Source organism: Rhinatrema bivittatum, unplaced genomic scaffold (genome assembly GCF_901001135.1).
Source record: "Rhinatrema bivittatum unplaced genomic scaffold, aRhiBiv1.1, whole genome shotgun sequence".
In the NCBI taxonomy this organism is placed as follows: domain Eukaryota; kingdom Metazoa; phylum Chordata; class Amphibia; order Gymnophiona; family Rhinatrematidae; genus Rhinatrema; species Rhinatrema bivittatum.
Window position 1 is genome coordinate 100,464 of NW_021820697.1, and position 27,901 is coordinate 128,364.

The window sequence follows — 27,901 nt, forward strand, 5'->3', positions numbered from 1 at the left end:
TGTCACGGGGTGAGTGCAGTCAATTGCTCTCAGAACATTGGGAAAGTTTGCAAAGGCATAAACGCCTCTCTCCAATTCCATCAAGTCCTGCCTGTCCCGAGGAAATGCTATGTAGCAATTAATGCGGTCAGAGACTGCTGCAATGACCTGGTCCAGACAGCGGGAAAAAGTGGTTTGGGACATTCCCCCTATGACCCCAGCTGTTGTTTGGAAGGAGCCGGATGCCATGAATGCAGGGTGATCAATAGTTTGGTGAGGCCCGGCACAGCAGGGGACCTTTCTGTGACCGGATCCAGATCCCCTCAGATTTCTTCATATAATTCCAGGATATCCTGAGAGCAGAGGGCGATACCTACTAACCACATAATCCTCTGGTGTGCCCAGCAATGAGGATCAGGGAGAAAATAAGAAATTGCACTACTGGATCAGACCAAGAGTCCATCAAGCCCAGCATCCTGTTTCCAACAGTGGCCAAACCAAGCCACAAGAACCTGGCAATTACCCAAACACCAAGAAGATCCCATGCTACTGATGCAATTAATAGCAGTGGCTATTTCTGAAGTAAACTTGATTAATATTTATTTATGCAACTTTTCTATACCTTTATACAGAAAACCAAGTCTCTATCTCTATGGTTTACATATTAATAATATAAAACAATGAAAAAAAATAAAAGATAGATTAGAATAGAAATTACATAAAACCATTCAATACAAATAAAATCCAGCTAGAAATATCTAAATTCATTACTTAAAAAGAGACAGTAAATGAAACAATAAAAGCAAAGTCATTATCATTAACTCTGTCTGATATTTAACCTGTGTCTTGTGAATTAATCCCATAAGCTTGCTGAAAACACCAGGTCTTTAAGTCCTTTTTAAATGTTCTCAGATTGGGTTGAAGTCTCAAATTTTGTGGCAAAGCATTCCATAGTTTTGGTCCTGCGATTGATATCGCACAGTCTCTGACCTCGCTAAGATGTGTGGATTTAACCTTAGGAATTGTAAGTAAGCCTTTTGTTGGCAGATCTTAACTCACGTTGAGGTATGGGAAGTCTGATGGTCTAATTTAACCAGTCTGTTTTTTCACTGAATAGAATTTTGTGTATAATACATATCAGGTAATGGACTTCTCCAAGAACATATGGAAACCTTTTTTAAACTCAGCTACACTAACTGTAGTAACCACATCCTCTGGCAACAAATTCCAGAGCTTTATTGTGCATTGAGTGAAAAAGAATTTTCTCTGATTAGTCTTAAATGTGCTACTTGCTAACTTCATGGCGTGCCCCCTAGTCCTTCTATTATCTGAAAGAGTAAAAAACCGATTCATATCTACCCGTTCTAGACCTCTCATGATCTTAAAGACCTCTATCATATCCCCCCTCAGCCGTCTCTTCTCCAAGCTGAACAGCCCTAATCTCTTCAGCCTTTCCTCATAGGGGAGCTGTTCCATCCCCTTTATCATTTTGGCCGCCCTTCTCTGTACGTTCTCCATCGCAACTATATCTTTTTTGAGATGCGGCGACCAGAATTGTACACAGTATTCAAGGTGTGTCTCACCATGGAGCGATACAGAGACATTATGACATTTTCCATTTTATTAACCATTCCCTTCCTAATAATTCCTAACATTCTGTTTGCTTTTTTGACTGCTGCAGCACACTGAGCCGATGATTTTAAAGTATTATCGACTATGACGCCTAGATCTTTTTCCTGGGTGGTAGCTTCTAATATGGAAAAGATGCACTCCCTGTATCTCCTCTGCTGTGGCAGCCTGCATGCCAGATGCTGCCGTGGGCCCCAACCCTCTCCCTGCAGGGCCAGAGGCTCTGGCTGCAGTGCAGGGACTTCTCTAAGAAGGGTTGGAACTGCCGTTGCCTATTCTGATGGTGGTTGTTCTTGTTGTCTGCAATGAGCCTCTCAAAGCATCCCCCAACAATTAAACTTGCCACAAACATTATCAAGTAGATTTTAAAAGTGCCACTAGTGCGCTCTTAAACGCATGTATCTTGCTGTGCACAAAAATCCCTGCTATTTTATAATCCAGGCATGTAGGCTATAAAATAGTCTTCATGTGCACATGTCTGCAGCTTTATGCATGTATCTTATGTGTGCCACGAGTGCGCTCTTAAACGCATGTATCGTGCGCTGCACAAAAATCCCTGCTATTTTATAATCCAGGCATGTAGGCTGTAAAATAGTCTTCATGTGCACATGTCTGCAGCTTTATGCATGTATCTTATGTGTGCCACGAGTGCGCTCTTAAACGCATGTATCGTGTGCCGCACAAAAATCCCTGCTATTTTATAATCCAGGCATGTAGGCTATAAAATAGTCTTCATGTGCACATGTCTGCAGCTTTATGCATGTATCTTATGTGTGCCACGAGTGCGCTCTTAAACGCATGTATCTTGCTGTGCACAAAAATCCCTGCTATTTTATAATCCAGGCATGTAGGCTATAAAATAGTCTTCATGTGCACATGTCTGCAGCTTTATGCATGTATCTTATGTGTTATATAAGGAATGTCATATGTGACCATATGGACCTTCATTCGATGCTATTGAGAATCTTTAGCTATCGTGTCTGTGAGCCCTGGGATTGGGACTTCAACAATCATTAGGTACCTGGTCACTTGTGACTCGTGGTGACTGTATATCCACTGAACCGTGACACTTAAGTGGATTCAGTGGATATGTTATATTATATTTAGGGTATTTGATTTATAGTATGTATCTTATGTGTGCCACTTTACTACAGCTCCTCATTGGGCACAGGAGTCTGGTGAGTATTTGGGGGGAGGGGAGAGAGTGTAAGTGTCTCTTTATAAGGCTCCGCCTGATACTCTATATATGGACCATTGTAAGGGGACACTATGATTGGGAATGAATTTTGGGAGGTAAGTTGGGGGGGGGGTGTTACAGACACATTCAGAGGTATTCATTGTAAAATTAACATCAGTAAAGAATTGTAGACCTTATACGTGATGAAAAGGAGTTGATTTGTTCAATTTATTTTATTTATTTATTTAAGGTTTTTCTATACCGGCATTCATGATAAGATCATATCATGCCGGTTTACATATAACAGGGGGTGCAAAAACTGTTCTTTTAACAAGTGCAACGGAAGCAAAAGTTACAATAAAACAAGGTTGTAGAACTGGGAGAGGAAGGAAATAAGGATAGTAGCGTAAAAATGCAGCTAGCAAACAATGCAGTGTACAAATCAACTCCTCTTCTTATAATTTCTACATAATTCTACCTTGTATTTACCTTTAAGAAACGGCAGAAGATCAAATATTTATGAAGAAATAAAACTGTAAAATTCTCTGGAATCCTACTTCTAAGAACAGTGAAAATGGCGTATCGCACCCCCTGTAAAAATTAGATCACCTCTGATCAGAATAAGCTAGAGCAGTGGTTCACAACCAGGGGTTGGCGAGACCATCCTGCAGAAGGAATGCCAGGAAGAACATGAGTGGGCTGCTTCTACCTGTGATACTGCCATAGGCCAGAAGAGTGAGCGTGGGAAACGTCCCCTCCCAGTGCTGCAGACCAGGAGGAGGAGGGACACACAGGGGGGCTATTCACACCCATGAGAAGCCTCAAACTCCATGAGTAGTGAAGGTGGGGACTGTAAACCCCATTGCTACACTTTGAGGATGTGGAGAGGAAAAGGACTGATTGTGGATGTCAGAAAATGTTTAGCTTCTGCTGTATAATGAGGAAAGGAAAGCTGGGTTATCACACCAGTGACAAAATTTCCACTGGCCTGACAGAGAGGAGAGGAGAGTGGCAGCAACAAAAGTCCTACACGCTTCACAACCGGGAGATATGTGCCTGACGAGCGCCACACACATTTTATAACCCCTACACGCTTCACAACCGGACGATATGTGCCTGACGAGCGCCACACACATTTTATAACCCCTACACGCTTCACAACCGGACGATATGTGCCTGACGAGCGTCACACACATTTTATAATCCTTACACGCTTCACAACCGGGAGATATGTGCATGACGAGTGCCACACACATTTTATAACCCCTACACGCTTCACAACCGGGAGATATGTGCCTGACGAGCGCCACACACATTTTATAACCCCTAGACGCTTCACAACCGGGAGATATGTGCCTGACGAGTGCCACACACATTTTATAACCCCTAGACCAGAGCTTTCCAAAGTGTGTGTCGCGACACTTTACTGTGTCGCCTGAGGTGTGCCGGTGTGTCGCGCAAGCCCGGTGCACGTGACACACCGGCAAGTGCAGGGGCCGGGAACCCATGGCTCCGAACCAGATATGGCTCTTTTGAGGGCTGCATCTGGCTCGCAGACAAGTGTCGCCACACTTTCCCGCTGACCCAGCTGCTCCCCGGTCCTCCTCCGCCCGGGCGGAACGCGGCAGGACAGCTGGAGTCAGCGGCACCGGCGTGCTCTCTTCTTCCCGCCCCCCCCCCCCCCCCCCCCCGGAAGAGGAAGTGGAGAGTATCGGGTGAGTGCGCGGCAAGAAGAGGCCACGCTAGTGCGCTCGGCATCGGCCCGAAGAAAAGAAGACTGCAGCGCGGCTCGGAGGAAAATGAAGAGCTTCAACCGCGGCCGATGGGACTCCGCCTCTGCTCGCTCATTCACTCTCTCTCCCCCATCCCGGGAACCTCGCGGCAGCAGCAGCCTCCTCCCAACGCTAACCTCTTCATTTTCAGCCCTCGCGGAGGCGGAGTCCCATCGGCCGCGGTTGAAGCTCTTCATTTTCCTCCGAGCCGCGCTGCAGTCTTCTTTTCTTCGGGCCGATGCCGAGCGCACTAGCGTGGCCTCTTCTTGCCGCGCACTCACCCGATACTCTCCACTTCCTCTTCCGGGCCGCGGGGCCCTGTGTGTGGGATATGAGAGAGTGAGAGATTGCATGTATGTGAATGATTGAGAGCCTGTACATGTGAAAGAGAGTATGTCTGTGATTGAGAGCCTGCCTGTGAGAGAGAGAGCATGAATGTAAGTTTACCATTGGGAACCTGTATGTGTAAGTTTGTGATTGAAAACCTGTTTGTGTGAAAGAGTATGTGTGTATGATTGAAATCCTTTGTGTGTGAGAGAAATCATGTGTATGTATGATTAAGAGCCTCTGTGTATAAGTAAGAGAGAGATCATGTGTGTCTGTGTGTGATTGAGAGCTGGTTTAGGTGATGGAGCATATGAGTATGTGATTGAGAGCCTGTGTTTAAATGAGAGAGAGAGACCATGTGTGTCTGTGTGTGATTGAGAGCTGATTTAGGTGAGGGAGCATGTGAGTATGTGATTGAGAGCCTGTGTGTAAATGAGAGAAAGAGAGGACATGTTTGTAAGCATGTGAATGAGAGTCTGTGTGTGAGAGAAAAAGACAGCATGTATGTGTGTGATTGAAAGCCTGTGTGTGTGTAAGCGTGAAAAGATAGACAGCATGTGTGTAAATGTGTAATTAAGAGCCTATATAAGTGAGAGAGAAAAAACATGTGTATATGTGAGTACTGAGAGCATGTGTGTATAGGTGTGTCATTGAGAGCCAGTGTGAGAGAGAGCGCTGGTATGTGACTGAGAGAGGAGAAAGTTCCAAGCAAACCACCCCTCCTCCTGCTAATTCAGAACAATCTCAGGAGACCTGGATATCAAACGTTCCCAGGTATGCAGAGCAAAAAAATGTTTGTATCCTTATTATTTTTCATTACTGGGTCTTTGTGTCTGCTATTTTGAAATATTTTGTTGGTATCTGGAAATGTTTTATATGAGTTTTTAATTATTGGATATTCCACTCATCAGCTGTTTCGAAATATGTTCTTTTTGTTAGTACAGTTTTACTGCTGATGATTTTATATTTCTTGATTTGTTTTATAAGGATGGGTGATGTTTCTTTTTTCCTTTGTTACACTGCATACAACCTCTGGTTTGCTAGTAGACTGAATTACTGTGTCCCGAAATTATGTTTGTCTAAAAAGTGTGTCACCAACATGAAAAGTTTGGAAAGCTCTGCCCTAGACGCTTCACAACCGGGAGATATATGCCTGACGAGCGCCACACACATTTTATAAGCCCTACACGCTTCACAACCGGGAGATATATGCCTGACGAGCGCCACACACATTTTATAACCCCTACACGCTTCACAAACGGACGATATGTGCCTGCCGAGCGCCACACACATTTTATAACCCCTAGACGCTTCACAACCGGGAGATATGTGCCTGACGAGCGCCGCACACATTTTATAACCCCTAGACGCTTCACAACCGGGAGATATGTGCCTGACGAGCGCCGCACACATTTTATAACCCCTACACGCTTCACAACCGGGAGATATGTGCCTGACGAGCGCCACACACATTTTATAACCCCTACACGCTTCACAACCGGGAGATATGTGCATGACGAGCGCCACACACATTGTATAACCCCTAGATGCTTCACAACCGGGAGATATGTGCCTGACGAGCGCCACACACATTTTAATAGCCCCACACGCTTCACAACCGGGAGATATGTGCCTGACGAGCGCCACATACATTTTATAACCCCTACACGCTTCACAACCGGGAGATATGTGCCTGACGAGCGCCACACACATTTTATAATCCCTACATGCTTCACAACTGGGAGATATGTGCCTGACGAGCGCACACACATTTTATAAGCCCTACACGCTTCACAACCGGGAGATATGTGCATGACAAGCGCCACACACATTTTATAACCCCTACACGCTTCACAACTGGGAGATATGTGCCTGACGAGCGCCACACACATTTTATAACCCTTACACGCTTCACAACCGGACGATATGTGCCTGACGAGTGCCACACACATTTTATAAGCCTTACACGCTTCACAACCGGGAGATATGTGCCTGACGAGCACCACACACATTTTATAACTCCTACACGCTTCACAACCGGGAGATATGTGCCTGACGGGCGCCACACACATTTTATAACCCCTACACGCTTCACAACCGGGAGATATGTGCCTGACGAGCACCACACACATTTTAAAAGCCCTACATGCTTCACAACCGGGAGATATGTGCCTGATGAGTACCACACACATTTTATAAGCCCTACACGCTTCACAACCGGGAGATGTGTGCCTAACTTGGCATGACGAGTGCCACACACATTTTAAAAGCCCTACACGCTTCACAACCGGGAGATATGTGCCTGATGAGTACCACACACATTTTATAAGCCCTACACGCTTCACAACCGGGAGATGTGTGCCTAACTTGGCATGACGAGTGCCACACACATTTTATAAGCCTTACACGCTTCACAACCGGGAGATATGTGCCTGACGAGCACCACACACATTTTAAAAGCTCTACACGCTTCACAACCGGGAGATATGTGCCTGACTAGCACCACACACATTTTATAAGCCCTACATGCTTCACAACCGGGAGATATGTGCATGACATGCGCCACACACATTTTATAACCCCTACACGCTTCACAACCGGGAGATATGTGCCTGACTTGCGCCACACACATTTTAAAAGCTCTACACGCTTCACAACCGGGAGATATGTGCCTGACGAGCGCCACACACATTTTATAACCCCTACACGCTTCACAACCGGGAGATATGTGCCTGACTAGCACCACACACATTTTATAAGCCTTACACGCTTCACAACCGGGAGATACGTGCCTGACGTGCGCCACACACATTTTATAACCCCTACACGCTTCACAACCGGGAGATATGTGCCTGACGTGCGCCACACACATTTTAAAAGCTCTACACGCTTCACAACCGGGAGATATGTGCGTGACTTGGCCTGACGAGTGCCCCACACATTTTAAAAGCCATAAGTTTTTTAACTTACGTTCTCTGAAAATTGACCCGCTCTTAGCCTGTTTTTCTTTTATACTTCATTTTATTTTATGATTCTTAAAACGCATAGAGAAAATGATAGTCACAAAATAAGACTTCGAAACCTATGTAGGTAAACACCTGTTTATCCATGTAACAAGATCCTTTAAAAATTGCTCTTCCCCGCCACTGTGGGTAAAAGTATCTGCAGCTGAGAACGGCTGTGGGGCAGGGAAGGAGCAGGGCTAGGTTGGGGGAAGGGATTTAATTCTGAAATCCTCATGCACACTTTTATGCATGTATTTTATAACTGCTTCAAAGCAGATGAAAAATAGGCTTTTCCCCCGCCAGTCCAAGTTTTCAAAAGGAAACTCCCTGGACAATTTCCCTTTGAGAATTAGATTGCAGGTCTGCAGGTACCAGGGCTGATTTTCTGCAGGCCATATACAAAGCTGTCAACCTGGAACTTTTTTGAACTCGCTTCCTATTCCCCGTCGCAGCTCGATTAGAAGGAGGAATGACCTCTACCTTTAACTATGAAGGCAAATTTGGGAATTGCCTTTTGTACATATTCAGTTTAGATCAAAGTTTTGTACATTATGAATGTTTCTGGAGAGCATTATGAATGATTTTGCAAAAATTAAAGAGAAGTGTCTGGGAGTCTGAGAGAGCTTCTGAAGCTGCATAGGGTTTCATGGTACCTGCAAGATTGGTAACCCTAGCATCTAACATCCCTTTTGTAGGAAACCTGGTGGAATGGGTGGTATGCACTCACCTTAATGACTGGCTAGATGAGAGAAACTAGTTAGACCCCTTTCAGTCTGGATCCCGAACAGAGACAGATCTCATTCCCTGTGCATGAGCTCCACAGAAAAGGTGACAGGGCTGCTGGTGCTACTGCGTTTTTCAGCAGCTTTGTATACCATGGACTGTACTATTATGCTGTCACAGCTGGCAAAGCAGGCATTGGATTAGCCCAGTTCAGGTCCTTCCTATCAGATAGCAGTCTGTACAATTTGCTGGCTCCACCTGACCTGCGGTGTACCATCAGGCTCTGTTCTGTCGCCCATCCAGTTCAATATCTACTTCAAGCCACTGATGCAGCTCAAATTCTACATCTGCACAGATGATGTACAGCTTCTTCTCATTCATACCAACAGCACGGAGAACACGGACTTCATGTCTCACAACACTCAAGAAAGGGTTAAAAATAACTAACTCTTCCTGAACGCAAGTCAAATGGAATTACCCTAAATACCTTACTGTGTAGACGGATGCATCATTTTGGTTTTTAATTTGCTGTCACTATGTTATAATAGTGACTGATTAAGAGAAAGAACATAAGAACATGCCATACTGGGTCAGACCAAGGGTCCATCAAGCCCAGCATCCTGCTTCCAACAGTGGCCAATCCAGGCCATAAGAACCTGGCAAGTACCCAAAAACTAAGTCTATTCCATGTTACCATTGCTAATGGCAGTGGCTATTCTCTAAGTGAACTTAATAGCAGGTAATGGACTTTTCCTCCAAGAACTTATCCAATCCTTTTTTAAACACAGCTATACTAACTGCACTAACCACATCCTCTGGCAACAAATTCCAGAGTTTAATTGTGCACTGAGTAAAAAAAAACTTTCTCCGATTAGTTTTAAATGTGCCCCATGCTAACTTCATGGAGTGCCCCCTAGTCTTTCTATTATCCGAAAGAGTAAATAACCGATTCACATCTACCCGTTCTAGACCTCTCATGATTTTAAACACCTCTATCATATCACCCCTCAGTCGTCTCCTCTCCAAGCTGAAAAGTCCTAACCTCTTTAGTCTTTCCTCATAGGGGAGCTATTCCATTCCCTTTATTTTTGTAGCCCTTCTCTGTACCTTCTCCATCGCAATTATATCTTTTTTGAGATGCGGCGACCAGAATTGTACACAGTATTCAAGGTGCAGTCTCACCATGGAGCGATACAGAGGCATTATGATATTTTCCGTTTTATTCACCATTCCCTTCCTAATAATTCCCAACATTCTGTTTGCTTTTTTGACTGCCGCAGCACACTGAGCCGACGATTTCAATGTGTTATCCACTATGACGCCTAGATGTCTTTCTTGGGTTGTAGCACCTAATATGGAAGCCAACATTGTGTAATTATAGCATGGGTTATTTTTCCCTATATGTATCACCTTGCACTTATCCACATTAAATTTCATCTGCCATTTGGATGCCCAATTTTCCAGTCTCACAAGGTCTTCCTGCAATTTATCACAATCTGCTTGTGATTTAACTACTCTGAACAATTTTGTGTCATCTGCAAATTTGATTATCTCACTCTTATTTCTTTCCAGATCATTTATAAATATATTGAAAAGTAAGGGTCCCAATACAGATCCCTGAGGCACTCCACTGCCCACTCCCTTCCACTGAGAAAATTGTCCATTTAATCCTACTCTCTGTTTCCTGTCTTTTAGCCAGTTTACAATCCACGAAAGGACATTGCCGCCTATCCCATGACTTTTTACTTTTCCTAGAAGCCTCTCACGAGGAACTTAACAAGCCAAACTATGTAATGCATCGCAACAATGGAAAACCAGAAACATTAATATTCCTCATACAGCAAACAAAATCAAGCAATATAAATTAGTAGTAAATCATTCTAATAAGAATATTTAAAAAAACCCCCTCAAGTCACAATATCACAATATCCCCAGAAAGGCAAACCTTGGCATCATTTGGTGTTTTTATGGTCTCTGAACAAGCCAGAAATGTTTCCTTCTTTGCGATAACAGAGGAATTGTTACATATTTTAAATATATGTAAAATATTATCAACTAGCTGCCACCTGTTGAAGCATCACTGGAAAATGTGAAAATTGTGTACTCGCTCCTGCATGGCAATCATCTTCCACGCAGCTTGAACACCTTTGAATGCAGAGTGATGAGTATAAATGCCTGGGATTCAGGACAGTTTCTGTCTGAAGCAGTTTTACAGGCACAGAACCCACACTGAGCAGTCCCAGATAGAAAACTGCATTGAACTTTGCCCCAAGCACATAAGGTCTAATTTTAGAAGGCCTTCGTACAGGTATACTGGGAGATATATGAGTGTGGCTGGGTTGCACGCGTGCCAGACACGTTTTCAAACGCCCACAGACATCTGCAGGTTTCCCGGTACGTGTCGAAGAATGGCCTGAGCTAAAAGGAGAGGGCCGGATTCAGACCAGGACCTGCTGCTACACGGGAGAGTGGGTAAGTTAGGAAACAAAACTAGCGTAGTTAGTGGGGTTTTAGGGATCAGATGGATAGGGGAAAAAGGAAGCAGCTTAGGGAGGGGATTTAGGGAGTTCCAGTCCGTGCGAGTCTGCATGCTCACACCAATATAAAATTGGGCGTGCGGGTAGCCGATTTTATAAAATGCCCACGGCACACGCGTGCAAGGAACAGTGCGCAGATAAACACGCCTGTGTGCAGGTTTAAAAATCTACCTTTTAGGGACTGACTGACAGACAACTCTGAGCGGCCAGGGTTTTGGAGCCTGGGACAGCACAGAATGCATCCAATGAATCAAAAATATTGATTATAAGTGGAATATTTATTTTATAAGTGGATATAAATTAAACATGATGTCAAAATTAATAATATTCAATAGCATGACTAAAGTTCTGTTCTACAAAATATCACAAGAAAAAAAGACAATCTATGTTGGAAATATGCATGTTGGGAAACAGGCTAAAAATATAATAAAAGGTGTTTCATGACCATAAAAAATATAACTTTTAGCATTGCAAGATTTCTGAAGCTGAGCTGACAGAGCCTGCACTGGGAACCTCCAGTCCCTGCTTTCTGCAATGAGTGCATTGTTTTCCCTCTTTCCCTGTGGGAAGAAAACGTAGGAATGCTTTTCTCACAGATCATTTTGACTACTTTAAACTGATTGACCCAAAGTTGAGTGGCCAGTTTGGTTTTCCCTGACCCATAGTGCAAAGGTTTTCCCTTCATTTTTACATTTCCTTCAACAATAGTCTGCTTTATCTTGGAATGGAAGATGCAGAGATGGAAAGTGATCACTTTCTAGATTACTTTCTGAAGCAGAGGCAAATTGTTCCCTTCTCCATTGCTCACTTGCTCAGTCATATTTTGTAGTTTCAAGTTGGAAATAGCAGAATGTGAACATTGTGGATGTCCATTACCAACACTTTCCACACGGTCTATCTCATTTTTTTGTTGTTGCTGCTGGCAATCTTTCTTGAGCCCTACTTTTCTTCATGCTGTGCTAATGTTGCTGGGATAGTCTCTGTTACTGTGTTTGGATGAATGAATAGGAGACGGTACTCGGGAAGATGGAGCCACTGCTGGAAGATTCTGCATGATAGGAGCACCTCCAGGGATAACATCGTCCAGAGCTGCAGCAATCCCAGGAAGATATCTACAAAAAGAGAGAGCTGGTAACGTAGAATAAAGATATTTAGAAATAAGACAAGTTTTCTCAAAGCTGGTCTGCCTTACTTTGCACATACACAACCCTAGTCTGTGCACTCTGTGGATATGTTCATCAAAGAATGCAAAATCTAATCTTATAAAATATTTTTTGTGAACTAATTGCTTGCAAGAGACACTGTCTTTACTTTACCATGGCTGTTTACTATCAAATTGGTGTCTAAGGTAAATGCGCCTGGGAAGACTCGTTTTATTCACTCTTTTTCCACCTTAATGCTTTCTCAGGCTGTGAAGAAAAGTGTTAATCTGGGGGTGAAGAGGAACCGCACCAACAGTGGCCATGCTGTGTGAATGATGTGCTCGTTGCTCAATGCTATGCTGTTTCTTGGCTGATGCTAACATTCAGGACTTCATTAATTGTACTTAAGTACCTCATAGCTATAGATATGAATGAAAAAGGACAGAGCTCAAACCCAATGTTTAATTTGATGGGCTTTCACTTGAATGAACAATGCTAACCAACTTATAAAATTATATTTAATGCTTTGCTTCAAATGACCGCATATAAATAGGCACTTTGACTACACCATTTAATTGAGTGTCTTATGTCTTTGACTGAGAACATGCTGGCAATGTGCCGGGAACGCCATGGGAACAGCACTATTCCTATGTAACATGCTTTATATGTTTACAGCGGCAGCAGGACCCAAGAGGACGCCCAGAACTCCAGAAGCAAGGTAGAGCTGGGAGAGAGGCCCGCGCGTTCGGCGCTTGAGCCCATCGGGGTAAGGCCATTGCTCTCGCCCTACCACCGTGAGCCCCCGCGCCGACCACGCGGGGAAACTAGATCGCTTCCTGCTGGTTCGTCTCGCCGCCGCCGCCCTCGCAAGCGCATCGAAAGGCCCCCCCACTGCGAGCCTTCCCACCGCGAGAGGCACGCCAGAGGCCTAACCCACGTCAGCAGGGCGCGCCGCCTACCCACCTCACTTCGACGCGACAAAACTTGATTTAAAAGGCCCTGAGCGCTCCCAGGCGTCGCACGCCGAAGGAGCACGACAAAGGGGCCTGCCCCTTTGTGTGCCCCTTCGTGTGAACCGGAGCACAAGCAGAATCCACCCACACCAAAAGACTCTGTCACGCATCTCTGCCTACAACCGGAGCAAGGTACATAAGCGTCACCCTAGCATGCGACAAGTGATCCCATTCTCCAGATCTCATACACATACCTGCTTCCTCAACACTCTCTCAACCACTCCAGCATGCAACTAGCCTCACCAGCAATCAACCTGCCTCGACAGCATTCCTCCAGCCTCACCAGCATTCAACCTGCCTCACCAGCATTCCTCCAGCCTCACCAACATTCCTCCAGCCTCACCAGCATTCCTCCAGCCTCACCAACATTCCTCCAGCCTCACCAGCATTCAACCTGCCTCACCAGCATTCAACCTGCCTCACCAGCATTCAACCTGCCTCACCAGCATTCCTCCAGCCTCACCAGCATTCCTCCAGCCTCACCAACATTCCTCCAGCCTCACCAGCATTCCTCCAGCTTCACCAGCATTCAATTCACCAGCATTCAACTCACCAGCGTTCAACTAGCCTCGACAGTATTCATCCAGCTTGTCTAAAACTTAGAACACCATTTTCAATATTGCATCATTATTCCCAACCAATTGAGCCACAATAATGCACCTCTACACCATACCTAAAATCGACAGTATTCATCCAGCTTGTCTAAAACTTAGAACACCATTTTCAATATTGCATCATTATTCCCAACCAATTGAGCCACAATAATGCACCTCTACACCATACCTAAAATCTGGCACAATATCAGAAAGCACACAAAACCTGCAATTCAGCACATCGCACGACAACAAAGACTTTTACCAATAATGATCTCACCGATAACACAATTCCTAGGACTCTCTCTGTTTACCTTAACACTATTCAACGCTCAGTCTCTCTCCAAAAAAATAGACATCCTCAGTGACTACCTCATAGAAGTCAATCCAGATATCTGTGCAATTACAGAGACATGGCTAAAACACACAGATACTGTACTCACAAAGCAGCTGCCCATACAATCTTACGACTTATTCTCTGTCCCCAGACCCAAAAAAAGAGGTGGGGGACTCCTCCTTGCAGCAAAAAAAGGACTTAATATAACCCTACAACTTACCAACTCCTCCAATAAAATAGAATTCTCCCTCTTTAAATCCGAACAAATCCAAATAGCTTTAGTCTACGCACCACCAGGAACCTTAGAATTAGATCCCTCTCTACTGATTGAACTTATAGCCAAACACATAAACGCCGACAAACCTGCTATAATCCTCGGAGACTTTAATTTACACGTAGATGCTGCTCCACAATCCATCAACTGCCAAACACTCCTTTCCTCACTCAACCATTTGGGCTTTACTCAAATTATCAACAGTCCTACCCACAAGGCTGGCCACACTCTGGACCTCATCTTTATTAACGAACCCTTTAACATTCATACCAACCCCACTTGCTCACCAGTTCCATGGTCAGACCACAGAGTCATCCAAACAACCCTCAGGATCAACATCCCACCTCCTCAAACCACTACCAAATCCACTATCCACTTCAGGAAACCATGCTCCCCAGACATACTCAGCGAAAAAATGTCCGAAGCATTAAACCAACTAGATCTCACAGACGCAACAACTGCAACTACCTCATGGATCAATATTAACAACAATATTGCAGATCAAATCTGCCCAACCACAACCAAAACTATACAACCTACATTAGACAATAGAAAACCTTGGTTTACACCCGAACTTAAATCCCTAAAACAATCTCTTAGAAAAAAAGAACAATGCTGGAGAAAAAACCCAACCGCTTCAACACATGCCATCTACAAATCCCTCCTCAACACCTACAGGACTACCATCCTTAGAACAAAGAAAGAATTCTATGCAAAAAAAATACACCACTTCATTTTCGACTCAAAGGCTCTCTTCTCGTACGTCTCCTCTTTAACTAAACCATCTCCTCCTACTATCCCAGACCACCAAGCTCTCAACAAAGCAAACGAACTAGCCAACTACTTCAAGACAAAAATCACCAACCTTACACAATCAATCACATCCAACAGCCTTACCCTTACACACCATCTCACAACCTTGCCACAACTAAACACAAGCCTGGATTCATTCGAGCTCACTTCTTCACTGGAGATTGAAAACACACTCAAAAAACTCAAACCTTCCTCCCACCCATCAGACCCATTACCAACAAATCTCCTCATCGCCATACCAAACACCATCTCAAAACCAATTGCAGAAATTATCAACACATCCCTTTCTCAAGGTTTAGTTCCTAACCAGTTAAAATTAGCAATCCTGAAACCACTACTAAAGAAACCAAACGCTTCCCCATCAGACCCAGCTAATTTCAGACCCATCGCAAACTTACCACTCATCGCCAAACTGATGGAAAAAATTGTCAACAAGCAACTGTCAGATTTTTTGGAAGAACATAATATTCTATCCCCGGCTCAATATGGCTTCCGAAAACGCCTAAACACCGAATCGCTCCTACTATCTCTCACGGACACAATACTAGTTAATCTGGAGAAAAAACAATCCTACCTGCTGGTTCTTCTAGATCTTTCTGCTGCGTTTGATACGGTAAAACACTCTACTCTAATAGACCAACTAACCAACATAGGGATCAAAGGCACAGCGCTCAGATGGTTTCATTCCTTCTTAAGCAACAGATTCTACAAAGTAAGGATAAACAACAAAGAATCGCATCCAATCCTTACTGAGCAAGGAGTCCCGCAAGGATCCTCACTTTCACCCACCCTCTTCAATATCTACCTCCTCCCTCTCTGCCATCTACTCTCAAACCTCAAGCTTACTCATTACCTTTATGCAGACGACATACAAATCCTTCTTCCGATTACAGAATCCCTTCAAAAAACGATCACTTACTGGAACGAATGCCTTCAGCCTATTAAAAATTTACTCTCAAGCCTCAACTTAGTATTGAATGCTAATAAAACCGAAATGCTCATTGTCTCCCAGGATCCACTCACAATCTCTTCCAGCCTCTCTCTACCAAACGCAAATATCACGTTCTCACCTGACGTCAGAGACCTTGGAGCATGGCTAGACAACCATCTAAACCTAAAAAAGTTTGTAAATAATACCACAAAGGACTGCTTTTACAAACTGCAAGTCCTCAAAAAACTTAAACCCCTCCTTTACTTCTCCGACTTCAGGCTAGTACTACAATCCATCATTCTTTCTAAGCTCGACTATTGCAACTCCCTGCTTCTAGGAATACCCACCAACACTATCAAATCATTACAGATGGTTCAGAATTCAGCGGCTAGAATACTAACAAGCACTAACAAAAAAGATCATATCACCCCAATCCTTCGTAATCTACATTGGCTTCCCATTAAACAAAGGATACTCTATAAGGTACTCACTATCATCCACAAAGCGACAAACAAACTAGCTCCCATCACATTAACCTCACAACTCCAACCGCACACGTCTTCCAGACCAATCAGAAGCGCATACAGAGGAACACTGCTTGCTCCGCAAATAAAATCTTCATTGAGCAAACGAGCGATTTCTTCAGCAGGCCCCCACCAGTGGAACACGCTTCCCCCAGATCTAAGATTAGAAACTAGTCACCAAGAATTCAAAAAAAGACTTAAGACCTTTCTTTTCAAACAAGCCTTCCCAGACGCTTAATTCTACTCTGACGGACAGACATCCTATATATTAGGTATCTCCTAATCATGGACACCACACCAAGTCCTTTTTTAAGACTCTGCAACGGAACAACTATCTTTGAGTTCAAAAAATTCATTTCTATATATATATTTGGCACTGTTAATACGCCTTTATTCTACATTAAATAGTTATACTGCTTATATTAAATAATATAATTTTTATGTATTACCAGTTAAACTATAATTTATTTTATCACTATGTTAAATTGTCATCTAGTTAAATTGTTCCATATGTTCTACTGTTCTATGTAAAGCTCCGCTCTCTGTTGGGCAGTTCATTGTTTTATGTAAACCGGAGTGATTTGTAGTCCCTACAAGAACTTCGGTATATAAAAATTAAAAATAAATAAATAATAAATATGATACATGACTTGATATAGCTTCAGTAGCCTGAGTGGGCTTTTTGCTTTTTCCACTGCTGCACATTCAATAGACCCCTGACAAAGATATATAAAATTGAAATGCTACAGCATCGGGTGATCTGCATGACATAGGCGACAGCAGGGTTGTCAATAACTGGTTCCTGTGGATCTAAAGACTCACAAGTAGCCTATGGCTAAATCTATCTATCTGGAATTTCAAAGATAAGTACTCAGTTCTTACTAAGCTTTCCATAAAAAAAATTATCTCAAAAAATATATTCATGAGTTTCAGTAACAGGTTTTATCCTGGACCGATGATTATAAACAATATGGCACGTTCTCAGTCAAAGACATGAGACACTCAAGGATCCAGAGAGAGTACTAGAGAGACTATGTAAGATCAAGGAGATCCTGAAGATCTGCCAACCATAAGTAAAGGAGAAATCATCACTGGGAACACCCATCCAGTGTTCACCACCCTGGGGAGAGAAAGAAAGAGAGGATTTACTCTCTGTGCCGTAGACTTTGCTATGTTTATCAGCCTGGAAGGGGTTTTGACCATCCTAAAGGACCTGCCCATTTGGGAGCTCCACTTTACCTTAATGCAGGAAGAGTGGGTGCCTCCCTTGCCTTGATATAAGTGAGTCCTGCACAGATAGAGGGAAGAGACTGTAAAGGAACTGAAGAGAGATTTCTGTGGTGCTGCAGTTTGAGTTTTGTGACATTCACCATTAGTGCTTAACAGTTAAACGTTTTGTTTTGGACACTAACCAAGTGAATCCAGAGTATTTATTTCTGTACTCGCTGCAATCACAACCAGCATCCTCCCCAGGGGAAACACAAGGGAATGTGTAGGAAAACCATCTCTGTCACATTGGGACAAGAGAGGACTCCTTTCTTCGCCCAGTCCAGCGAATCCACACCTTGGAAAGTAAAGGAGTTACAGGAGCTAGTCAGGGTTCCTTCCCCAAAGAGTATAAATAACTTTATGGCCTCACCTGTGCTAAACCGGCACATCAGGATGGGGTTACATTATGTTTCTATGTCAAAGCTTATGTTTACTCATGCCCGACCTGTGCACAGTAAAAAAAAAAAAAAAAAAACAACAAAAAAACCACTGCATGACTGACCCTGGGGACTGTTAAGAACATAAGAACTTAAGAAATTGCCATACTGGGGCAGATCAAGGGTCCATGAAGCGCAGCATCCTGTTTCCAACAGAGGCCAATCCAGCCTACAAGTACCAGGGAAGTACCCAAACACTAAGTCTATCCCATGCTATTGATGCTAGTAATAGCAGTGGATATTCCCTAAGTCAACTTGTTACAGCAGTTGCAGCCATCAAGGAACTCTGGACCCCCACCTGTCCACAGATTTCATCGTGGACCTTCCCCTCTTAGATGTAGATCGTTTCTTTAAAGTGAACACTTCATTCCACTACTGGGCCTCCTGTCCTCACCAGAGATCTTTACTCTTCATGTCTTCCATCTGCATGACCTACCCAAACATATAGTGACAGACAGAGGAGTACGGTTTACTGCAAAGTACTGGTGCTCACTTTGTAAGAAATTTGGCATCACGTTAGATTTCACAATCATGCACCATCCTTAAGAAAATGGATAAGCATAGCATAGCAACCGGATATTCCAGACCTTCCTCCACTCCTACATCACCCAGTGCCAGGCAATTGGTCCACTCTTCCACCCTGGGCTGAGTTCGCCCTCAATACCCATGTCAATGCAGCCACCGGGTCCTCTCCCTTGTTACTGGTCTATAGCATACAACCATTGCCTCCTCTGCCACTATCTGAGATAGTACCCTCACCAGTGGCCCAACTGTTGGCCCAGGAATTGCAAGAATTATGGGCACAGACCAGTCTTCTACTTCAGAAGCCCACTGATAGGGCAAGAGAATGGCAGATGCCTGCAGAAGACCAGCTCCCCAGTTTAAGGTTGGAGAGAAAGTATGACTCAGCATGCATCATCTATGTCTGTGGGTGCCTTCCATGCACCTCGCTCCATGTTATATTGGACCTTTTCCAGTACTGTGATAACTGGGGCTTCTCATGTATCAGTTGAAGTTGCCATCAACACTCAAGATGCATAATGCATTTCATGTCTTGCTACTAAAACCCCTAGTACTCTTATGGCCCTCTAGGGCATTACCTGAACCACAGAATATAACTATTGATGGAGAGAAGCTATATGAGGTCAAGGAAATCCTAGACTCTTGCCGCAATGCAAGAAGATTAACTAACTTATCTCATGGAAGGATTACAGCCCTAAGGAGAACTGGGAGCCAGCCTCCAACATTCTGGACTGTAACCCACTGATGGAGTTCCATCTACATCACCCCAAGAAACCTTAAGCCTCAGGGAGGGGGCTTATGAGAGGGGGGCTACTGTTGTGTTTGGCAGTCTGAGGGGCCCTCCTATGAACCACTGCACTTACCCCTCAGGCTGGCCCTCTCCCGTTGCTCCCAGATGCCACCAGACTGCCTTCCTCCCCAGTGCAGTGGGACACTGCCGACAACTCTTGTGGCAGGACACCCCTGACACTGTCGGGCCCAGCTCCTCCTAGGCGCGCACACACCAGATGTCATTAGTTTTAAAGGGCTCATGGCAGGAATGACCAGGAGGTGCCTCTTGATGACATCACTCTTCCTGGCTTATATAAGGTCCCTGCAGTCACTCCTCCAGTACCTTGGCAACAGATCTTCCTACATCCTTGTAGAGTAAATTGCCTCAGCATTAGAACATAAGAAATTGCCATACTGGGTCAGACCAAGGGTCCATCAAGCCCAGCATCCTAGCCAATCCAGGCTACAAGTACCTGGCAAGTACCCAAACACTAAGTAGATCTCATGCTATGTTCTCTCAGCCTAGTTTGATGGTACCCTAGTCCATCAAGCTAGGGTGAGAGAACATAGTATAAATTTCATCTTTTTGAGATGTTTCTCACTCCAAAGAATGTCAAATCTTCACCAAGTGAGATGCTGTTCACACATCTCACTCTACATGCGAAAGTGGCCCCTAAACCACCACTAACACCTCACCTTGACCTATTAGATGGCCCTCCTATAGAGATATAAATACTTTACTATTATGAGGGCCTTGTAGATAGTCTGTCTGTCTCTCTCTCTGTCCGTCCCCCCCTTAGCATAAGGTAATGCAGTAATTCACAAATTTCCATAAACACACCCCTTTTTGTTATCAATGCATTGGTAACACTTTTTGATGAATCTATCTGAAAGACAAGAAATCCACCATTTCACAGTAGATACAAAACAGTTTTTCTTAGTGGTTTTGTAATATTTCAGGAGAGCAGGGAAAGAAAGAAAATCCCCACAGTGCCTGATGGGGCAAGGAGATTCTCACAAAGAGCTGCCTCAGGTTACTTCAGCAAGAACCATCCTGGGAAAGACAAAAGAATCTCCAGCACAGTTCAGCCTTTCCAAAGGGAGCCTGCTTTGTGGGGCTCTTTCAGCAATGTGCAGCTTTCATTAGGCCTTTGTATATAATAATCCTTATTACTTGGGGAAAGATGATATACCCATGCTTATTGTGCTGATATATAACCTATTCTGTGACCCTGGCAATCTTATAAGCATCTGTTTTGTGCATTTATTATACAGAAACTATAGCTTTTCATATTTTCATGTAAGCCAAAGGTGTCATCATTTTCTTAATGTGCTGGTGTGATCCAGACTCCATCCTTCCACCCATTGCACATTATTCAAAAGCTTTATTGAATAAACATGCCTTACAAAGTAGAGGTGGTCAAGTCAGTTTCTCGAGAGCCACAAACAGGCCTGGTTTTAAGGATATCCACAATGAATATGCATGAGATGGATTTGCATGCACTGCTTCCATTGTTTGCAAATCTATCTCATGCATGTTAGTTGTGAATATCTTTAAAACCAGGCCTGTTTGTGGAGCTTGAGGACTGGAGTTAGCCAACCTGTGCTCTAAAAGGAGAGAATTCCAAAGCATTGGTCCACAGCAGGAGAAAGCTTTTTTTTCTTTGTCAGCCAGCTTAAATCTTCTAACAAGAGCTAATCAGGGGAACAAAGCAATCTATACAGTTGGTAAAACATTAGATGGAATTCTAAGTACTCAGATACAAGATAATTCAAGGCCTTAAAGACCTAGAAGAGCAACTTGAACTTGTCTCTAAAAATAACTAGGAGCCATTGCATGAGTCCTAGAGCTGGAGTGATGTGGTCATAGTTCTTAGGCCTAACAACAAACAAGTCACAGTATTTGTGTGACTCTAAAGAGACACTCACATCTACCTAGCCTTGTGGTCAGATAAGTTGAATTTTATTTTAAGTTAGCCATAATATAGATTGCTTTCTTGCTGACATTCGTTCTTCTGTATTATCTGTGTTTTGAATGGTTTGAAATCTCTCTATATGTTTTTCCAAATTATATAGACATTTTAAAATCCCTGCATTTAAGTAACTGTAGGCAAGATTCATTAAGGCTTTTCTCCCATTTTGAGTCTATGGGAAAACCCTTAGTGAATCAGGTACTGTATTCATTAATTTTTTTTTTTTTAAAGGGACTCATATCCCACATAACATAGGACTTGCCATACTTAGTCAGACCAAAGGTCCAGCAAGCCCAGTATCCTGTTTCCAACAGTGGCCAATCCAGGTCACAAGTACCTGGCAACATCCCATGGGTTAATTAGATTCCATGTTGTTTATCCCAGAAATAAGCAGTCGATTTCTGCAAATCTACCTTAATAATGATTTATGGACTTTTCCTCCAGGAAATTTGTAACTTATCATTAAAATCATCCATTGTACCTGAAGACTGGAGGATAGCAAATGTAACCCCAATATTTAAAAAGGGCTCCAGGGGCGATCCGGGAAACTACAGACCGGTTAAGCTGACTTCAGTGCCAGGAAAAATAGTGGAAAGTGTTCTAAACATCAAAATCACAGAACATATAGAAAGACATGGTTTAATGGAACCAAGTCAGCATGGCTTTACCCAGGGCAAGTCTTGCCTGACAAACCTGCTTCACTTTTTTGAAGGAGTTAATAAACATGTGGATAAAGGTGAACCGGTAGATATAGTATACTTGGATTTTCAGAAGGCGTTTGACAAAGTTCCTCATGAGAGGCTTCTAGGAAAAGTAAAAAGTCATGGGATAGGTGGCGATGTTCTTTCGTGGATTGCAAACTGGCTAAAAGACAGGAAACAGAGAGTAGGATTAAATGGGCAATTTTCTCAGTGGAAGGGTGTGGACAGTGGAGTGCCTCAGGGATCTGTATTGGGACCCTTACTGTTCAATATATTTATAAATGATCTGGAAAGAAATACGACGAGTGAGATAATCAAATTTGCAGATGACACAAAATTGTTCAGAGTAGTTAAATCACAAGCAGATTGTGATAAATTGCAGGAAGACCTTGTGAGACTGGAAAATTGGGCATCCAAATGGCAGATGAAATTTAATGTGGATAAGTGCAAGGTGATGCATATAGGGAAAAATAACCCATGCTATAGTTACACAATGTTGGGTTCCATATTAGGTGCTACTACCCAAGAAAGAGATCTAGGCGTCATAATGGATAACACATTGAAATCGTCGGCTCAGTGTGCTGTGGCAGTCAAAAAAGCAAACAGAATGTTGGGAATTATTAGGAAGGGAATGGTGAATAAAACGAAAAATGTCATAATGCCTCTGTATCGCTCCATGGTGAGACCCCACCTTGAATACGTGTACAATTCTGGTTGCCACATCTCAAAAAAGATATAATTGCAATGGAGAAGGTACAGAGAAGAGCAACCAAAATAAGGGAAATGGAACAGCTCCCCTATGAGGAAAGACTAAAGAGGTTAGGACTTTTCAGCTTGGAGAAGAGACTGCTGAGGGGGGATATGATAGAGGTGTTTAAAATCATGAGAGGTCTAGAACGGGTAGATGTGAATCGGTTATTTACACTTTCAGATAATAGAAAGACTAGGAGGCACTCCATGAAGTTAGCATGTGGCACATTTAAAACTAATCGGAGAAAGGTCTTTTTTACTCAACGCACAATTAAACTCTGGAATTTGTTGCCAGAGGATGTGGTTAGTGCAGTTAGTATAGCTGTGTTTAAAAAAGGATTGGATAAGTTCTTGGAGGAGAAGTCCATTACCTGCTATTAATTAAGTTGACTTAGAAAATAGCCACTTCTATTACTAGCAATGGTAACAATGAATAGACTTAGTTTTTGGGTACTTGCCAGGTTCTTGTGGCCTGGATTGGCCACTGTTGGAAACAGGATGCTGGGCTTGATGGACCCTTAGCCCGACCCAGTATGGCATGTTCTTATGTTCTGTGTTTATTATTTATTTATTTATTAAAGGCTTTTATATACCGACTTTCTTGATACAAATCAAGTCAACTCGGTTTACATCGAACTAAGCAGTAACTGTAACCAACCAATCAACAAGAGATATATTAAAAGGAGCATAAAGTTACATTATAACAAGGAAGCCTTAACTGGGAGTGGGAAAAAAAGAGAGGGAGAACAAGATATAGTACTATATACAATGGAGTATGGGAGGGAGGCTAGGAGCCGACCTCATGATAACTTGTGAGCATAATTAGCGTTTGTTTATTTACATAAGTGATGGAACAGTTCTAGGTCAGGCTGTTGGGCTAGAGGCGGGGAAGGCATGGCAGAACAGCCATAAGAACATAAGAAAATGCCATACTGGGTCAGACCAAGGGTCCATCAAGCCCAGCATCCTGTTTCCAACAGTGCCAATCCAGGCCATAAGAACCTGGCAAGTACCCAAAAACTAAGTCTATTCCATGTAACCATTGCTAATGGCAGTGGCTATTCTCTAAGTGAACTTAATAGCAGGTAATGTACTTCTCCTCCAAGAACTTATCCAATCCTTTTTTAAACACAGCTATACTAACTGCACTAACCACATTCTCTGGCAACAAATTCCAGTTTAATTGTGCGTTGAGTAAAAAAGAACTTTCTCCGATTAGTTTTAAATATGCCCCATGCTAACTTCATGGAGTGCCCCCTAGTATTTCTACTATCCGAAAGAGTAAATAACCGATTCACATCTACCCGTTCTAGACCTCTCATGATTTTAAACACCTCTATCATATCCCCCCTCAGTCGTCTCTTCTCCAAGCTGAAAAGTCCTAACCTCTTTAGTCTTTCCTCATAGGGGAGTTGTTCCATTCCCCTTATCATTTTGGTAGCCCTTCTCTGTACCTTCTCCATTGCAATTATATCTTTTTTGAGATGCGGTGACCAGAATTGTACACAGTATTCAAGGTGCGGTCTCACCATGGAGCGATACAGAGGCATTATGACATTTTCCGTTTTATTCATCATTCCTTTTCTAATAATTCCCAACATTTTGTTTGCTTTTTTGACTGCCGCAGCACACTGCACCGACGATTTCAATGTGTTATCCACTATGACACCTAGATCTCTTTCTTGGGTTGTAGCACCTAATATGGAACCCAACATTGTGTAATTATAGCATGGGTTATTTTTCCCTATATGCATCACCTTGCACTTATCCACATTAAATTTCATCTGCCATTTGGATGCCCAATTTTCCAGTCTCACAAGGTCTTCCTGCAATTTATCACAATCTGCTTGTGATTTAACTACTCTGAATAATTTTGTGTCATCTGCAAATTTGATTATCTCACTCGTCGTATTTCTTTCCAGATCATTTATAAATATATTGAACAGTAAGGGTCCCAATACAGATCCCTGAGGCACTCCACTGTCCACTCCCTTCCACTGAGAAAATTGCCATGTCTTTAGTTTCTTTTTGAAAGTTAGAAGACAGGTTTCCTGCCTGAGGTCCGGAGGCATGGCGTTCCAGATGGAGGGACCTGTGATAGAGAATGTCCTGTCTCTGATATTTGAGTGTTGTACAATTTTGATTGGAGGAACATGTAAGGATCCCTTGTAGGCATCCCTTAAGGGTCTGGCCGTCGAGTGCAATTTGAGAGGATGTAGAAGATCGAGTGGGGTCTGATGGTGAATATTTGTGTGGATAATTGTCAGTGATTTACAGAGAATCCTGAAGTTTACTGGGAGCCAGTGAAGATTTTTTAGAATGGGAGAGATATGCGCTCTCCGATTAGTATTCGTCAGAATTCTCGCCGCTGCATTTTGGAGCAGCTGGAGGGGTTTTATAGTAGAAGCCGGGAGACCTTGCAAGATGGAATTGCAGTAGTCAATCTTGGAGAACAGAATGGCTTGGAGGACAGATCTGAAATCTGTTTTCTGTTTTGAGTTTTTTTAAGTACTTGTAGCTTGTAGAAGCACTCCTTTGTGGTGTGTTTTATAAATTGCTTTAGGTTCAACTGGCTATCAATTATGACTCCAAGATCTCTAGCGTGGGATATTTGTATGTTAGATTGCAGTTGGTGATGGAAGGGACTGCCTTCTGGGGTAATTAGCAATAGTTCTGTCTTGGAAGTGTTGAGCACCAGGTTGAGGCTTGAAAGGTGATGGTTGATCATTTGCAGGTGAGAGTTCCATAATTTGAGTGTTGAGTCCAGTGACTTGGATATGGGGATTAAAATTTGAACATCGTCTGCGTATATATATAGAACTTAAGTTTTAGATTAGAGAGTACGTGGCAGAGAGGGAGTATGTAGATGTTAAACAGGGTGGGCGATAAGGAGGAGCCCTGCGGGACTCCGAATGGGGCTTTAGTGTGAGAGGATTCCTTGTTATTGATTTTAACCTTATAGCCTCTATTGCTAAGGAAGGAGTCGAACCATCTAAGAGCTGATCCTATAATTCCTATGTCTGATAGCCAATTTAGAAGGGTATTATGATTTACAGTATCGAAAGCTGCAGAGATGTCAAGAAGGGCTAGGAGGAACGATTGTCCTTTATCAAAGCCAATGTATATTTGATCAAGGAGTGAGATAAGGAGGGTTTCGGTATTGTGTTCTTTACAGAAACCGTATTGTGACCGGTGTAGAATGTTATGGTCTTCTAGGTAATTTGAAAGTTGCTTATTTACGATTTTCTCCATGATCTTTGCTACAAATGACAGATTTGAAATGGGGCGGTAATTGTTGAGGTCGTTCGGGTCCAGGTTCGGTTTTTTGAGTATAGGTTTGAGGGTAGCCGATTTGAGAGCACCTGGGAATATTCCTTGTGAAAGGGAACAATTGATAATATCGGCTAGATATTTGGAGATGTATTCTGGTATGAGAATCAGAAATTTGGAGGGAATTTGGTCCAGAGGGTGGGTGGAAGGTTTCATTCTTTTTATCAGATTTTCCACCTCTATAGTGTGAGTAGGATCAAAGGATTCCAAGCTTATGTCTGTGTTTGGTAGGTGGGAGGGTATCCAGAGACAGTGAGTTTGGGCTGGTAGGTAATCTAGCCAGGGTGTTTGAGATTTTGTTCTGAAAGAATAAGGCCAGATCATTGGCTTTTGATTGGGCTGTATCGTCTGGGATAGTAGGGGGAGCAGTTTTGGTGAGTTCTGATACGTACGAGAACAGAGCCTTCGTGTCGAATATCATATCGTGGATACGGTGGGCATAGAAATCTCTTTTTGTTCGAAGCGTTGTCGTTCTGTAATGGTGGAGGGCGGCTTTGTATATGGTTAGAGAATGGGGATTGGGGTTCTTCCTCCATTCTTTTTCTTTCCGTCGTAGGTTTTGCTTCAGGGTACGGAGCTCCTTAGAGAACCATGGCTGCTTATTTTTTCGAGAAGGATCTATGGTTTTCTTAGAGAGTGGGCATACGTTATTGGCTATCATTTCAGTAATACTTTGCCAGGAGGTGATAGCAGAATTGGGGTTAGATAGATCCAGATTAGGAAGTTCTTTGATTAGAGAATTGCCGAGGTCTTCTGAAGGACATGGTTTCCTGTAGTACAAAGTGGTCGCTTGAAGGGGAGCCGAAGATCCTGTCAATAACCTGATGGTGGAGGTGATCATGAAATGGTCTGACCATGGAACCGGGAGGCATAGAGGGGGTGAAAGTGGAATGAGGTTGGAATTTGTGAAGATAAGGTCAAGGGTATGACCTGCTTTATGTGTGGGTTGGTTGGTGTATTGTTTGAAGCCCATGTCCGAAAGGGCTGATAGGAAGGCTTCACAGTTAGAAGATCGAGGATTGGCATCGATGTGAAGATTAAAATCTCCAAGGATTATGGCTGGAGAATCTAGTTTTATGTATTTGGCTATGATTTCCACCATAGGAGAGGCGTCTTGTTCTAAAAGTCCAGAGGGAGCGTAAGTGAGGAGGATTTGGAGCGACTTAGATTTGAATAAGCCTATCTCCAGTTTGGGTATTATATTGATAGATTGAAGAGTGAGGTTAAGAGATTTTTTGGCAGCTATGAGGAGACCTCCCCCTTTTTTCTTTTTTCTGGGTAAGGAGAAGACATCATATATTTGTGTAGGAAGTTGATTTATTAAGACTGTGTCTGAGGGCTTCAGCCAGGTCTCTGTGATGGCACAGATGTC

At 43.2% G+C, this 27,901-nt stretch overlaps 1 protein-coding gene across 1 annotated transcript in view; it reads right to left on the bottom strand.

Annotated features, from left to right (window-relative positions):
* Window positions 1-12,098: 12,098 nt before the first annotated feature.
* The window catches only part of LOC115081962, a 188,179-nt gene continuing 172,376 nt past the window's right edge, over window positions 12,099-27,901 (bottom strand). Inside the window, exon 9 of the mRNA XM_029586202.1 lies at window positions 12,099-12,261. Within this exon, the coding sequence (XP_029442062.1) occupies window positions 12,099-12,261 (163 nt within the window). The remainder of the gene's footprint in view (window positions 12,262-27,901) is intronic.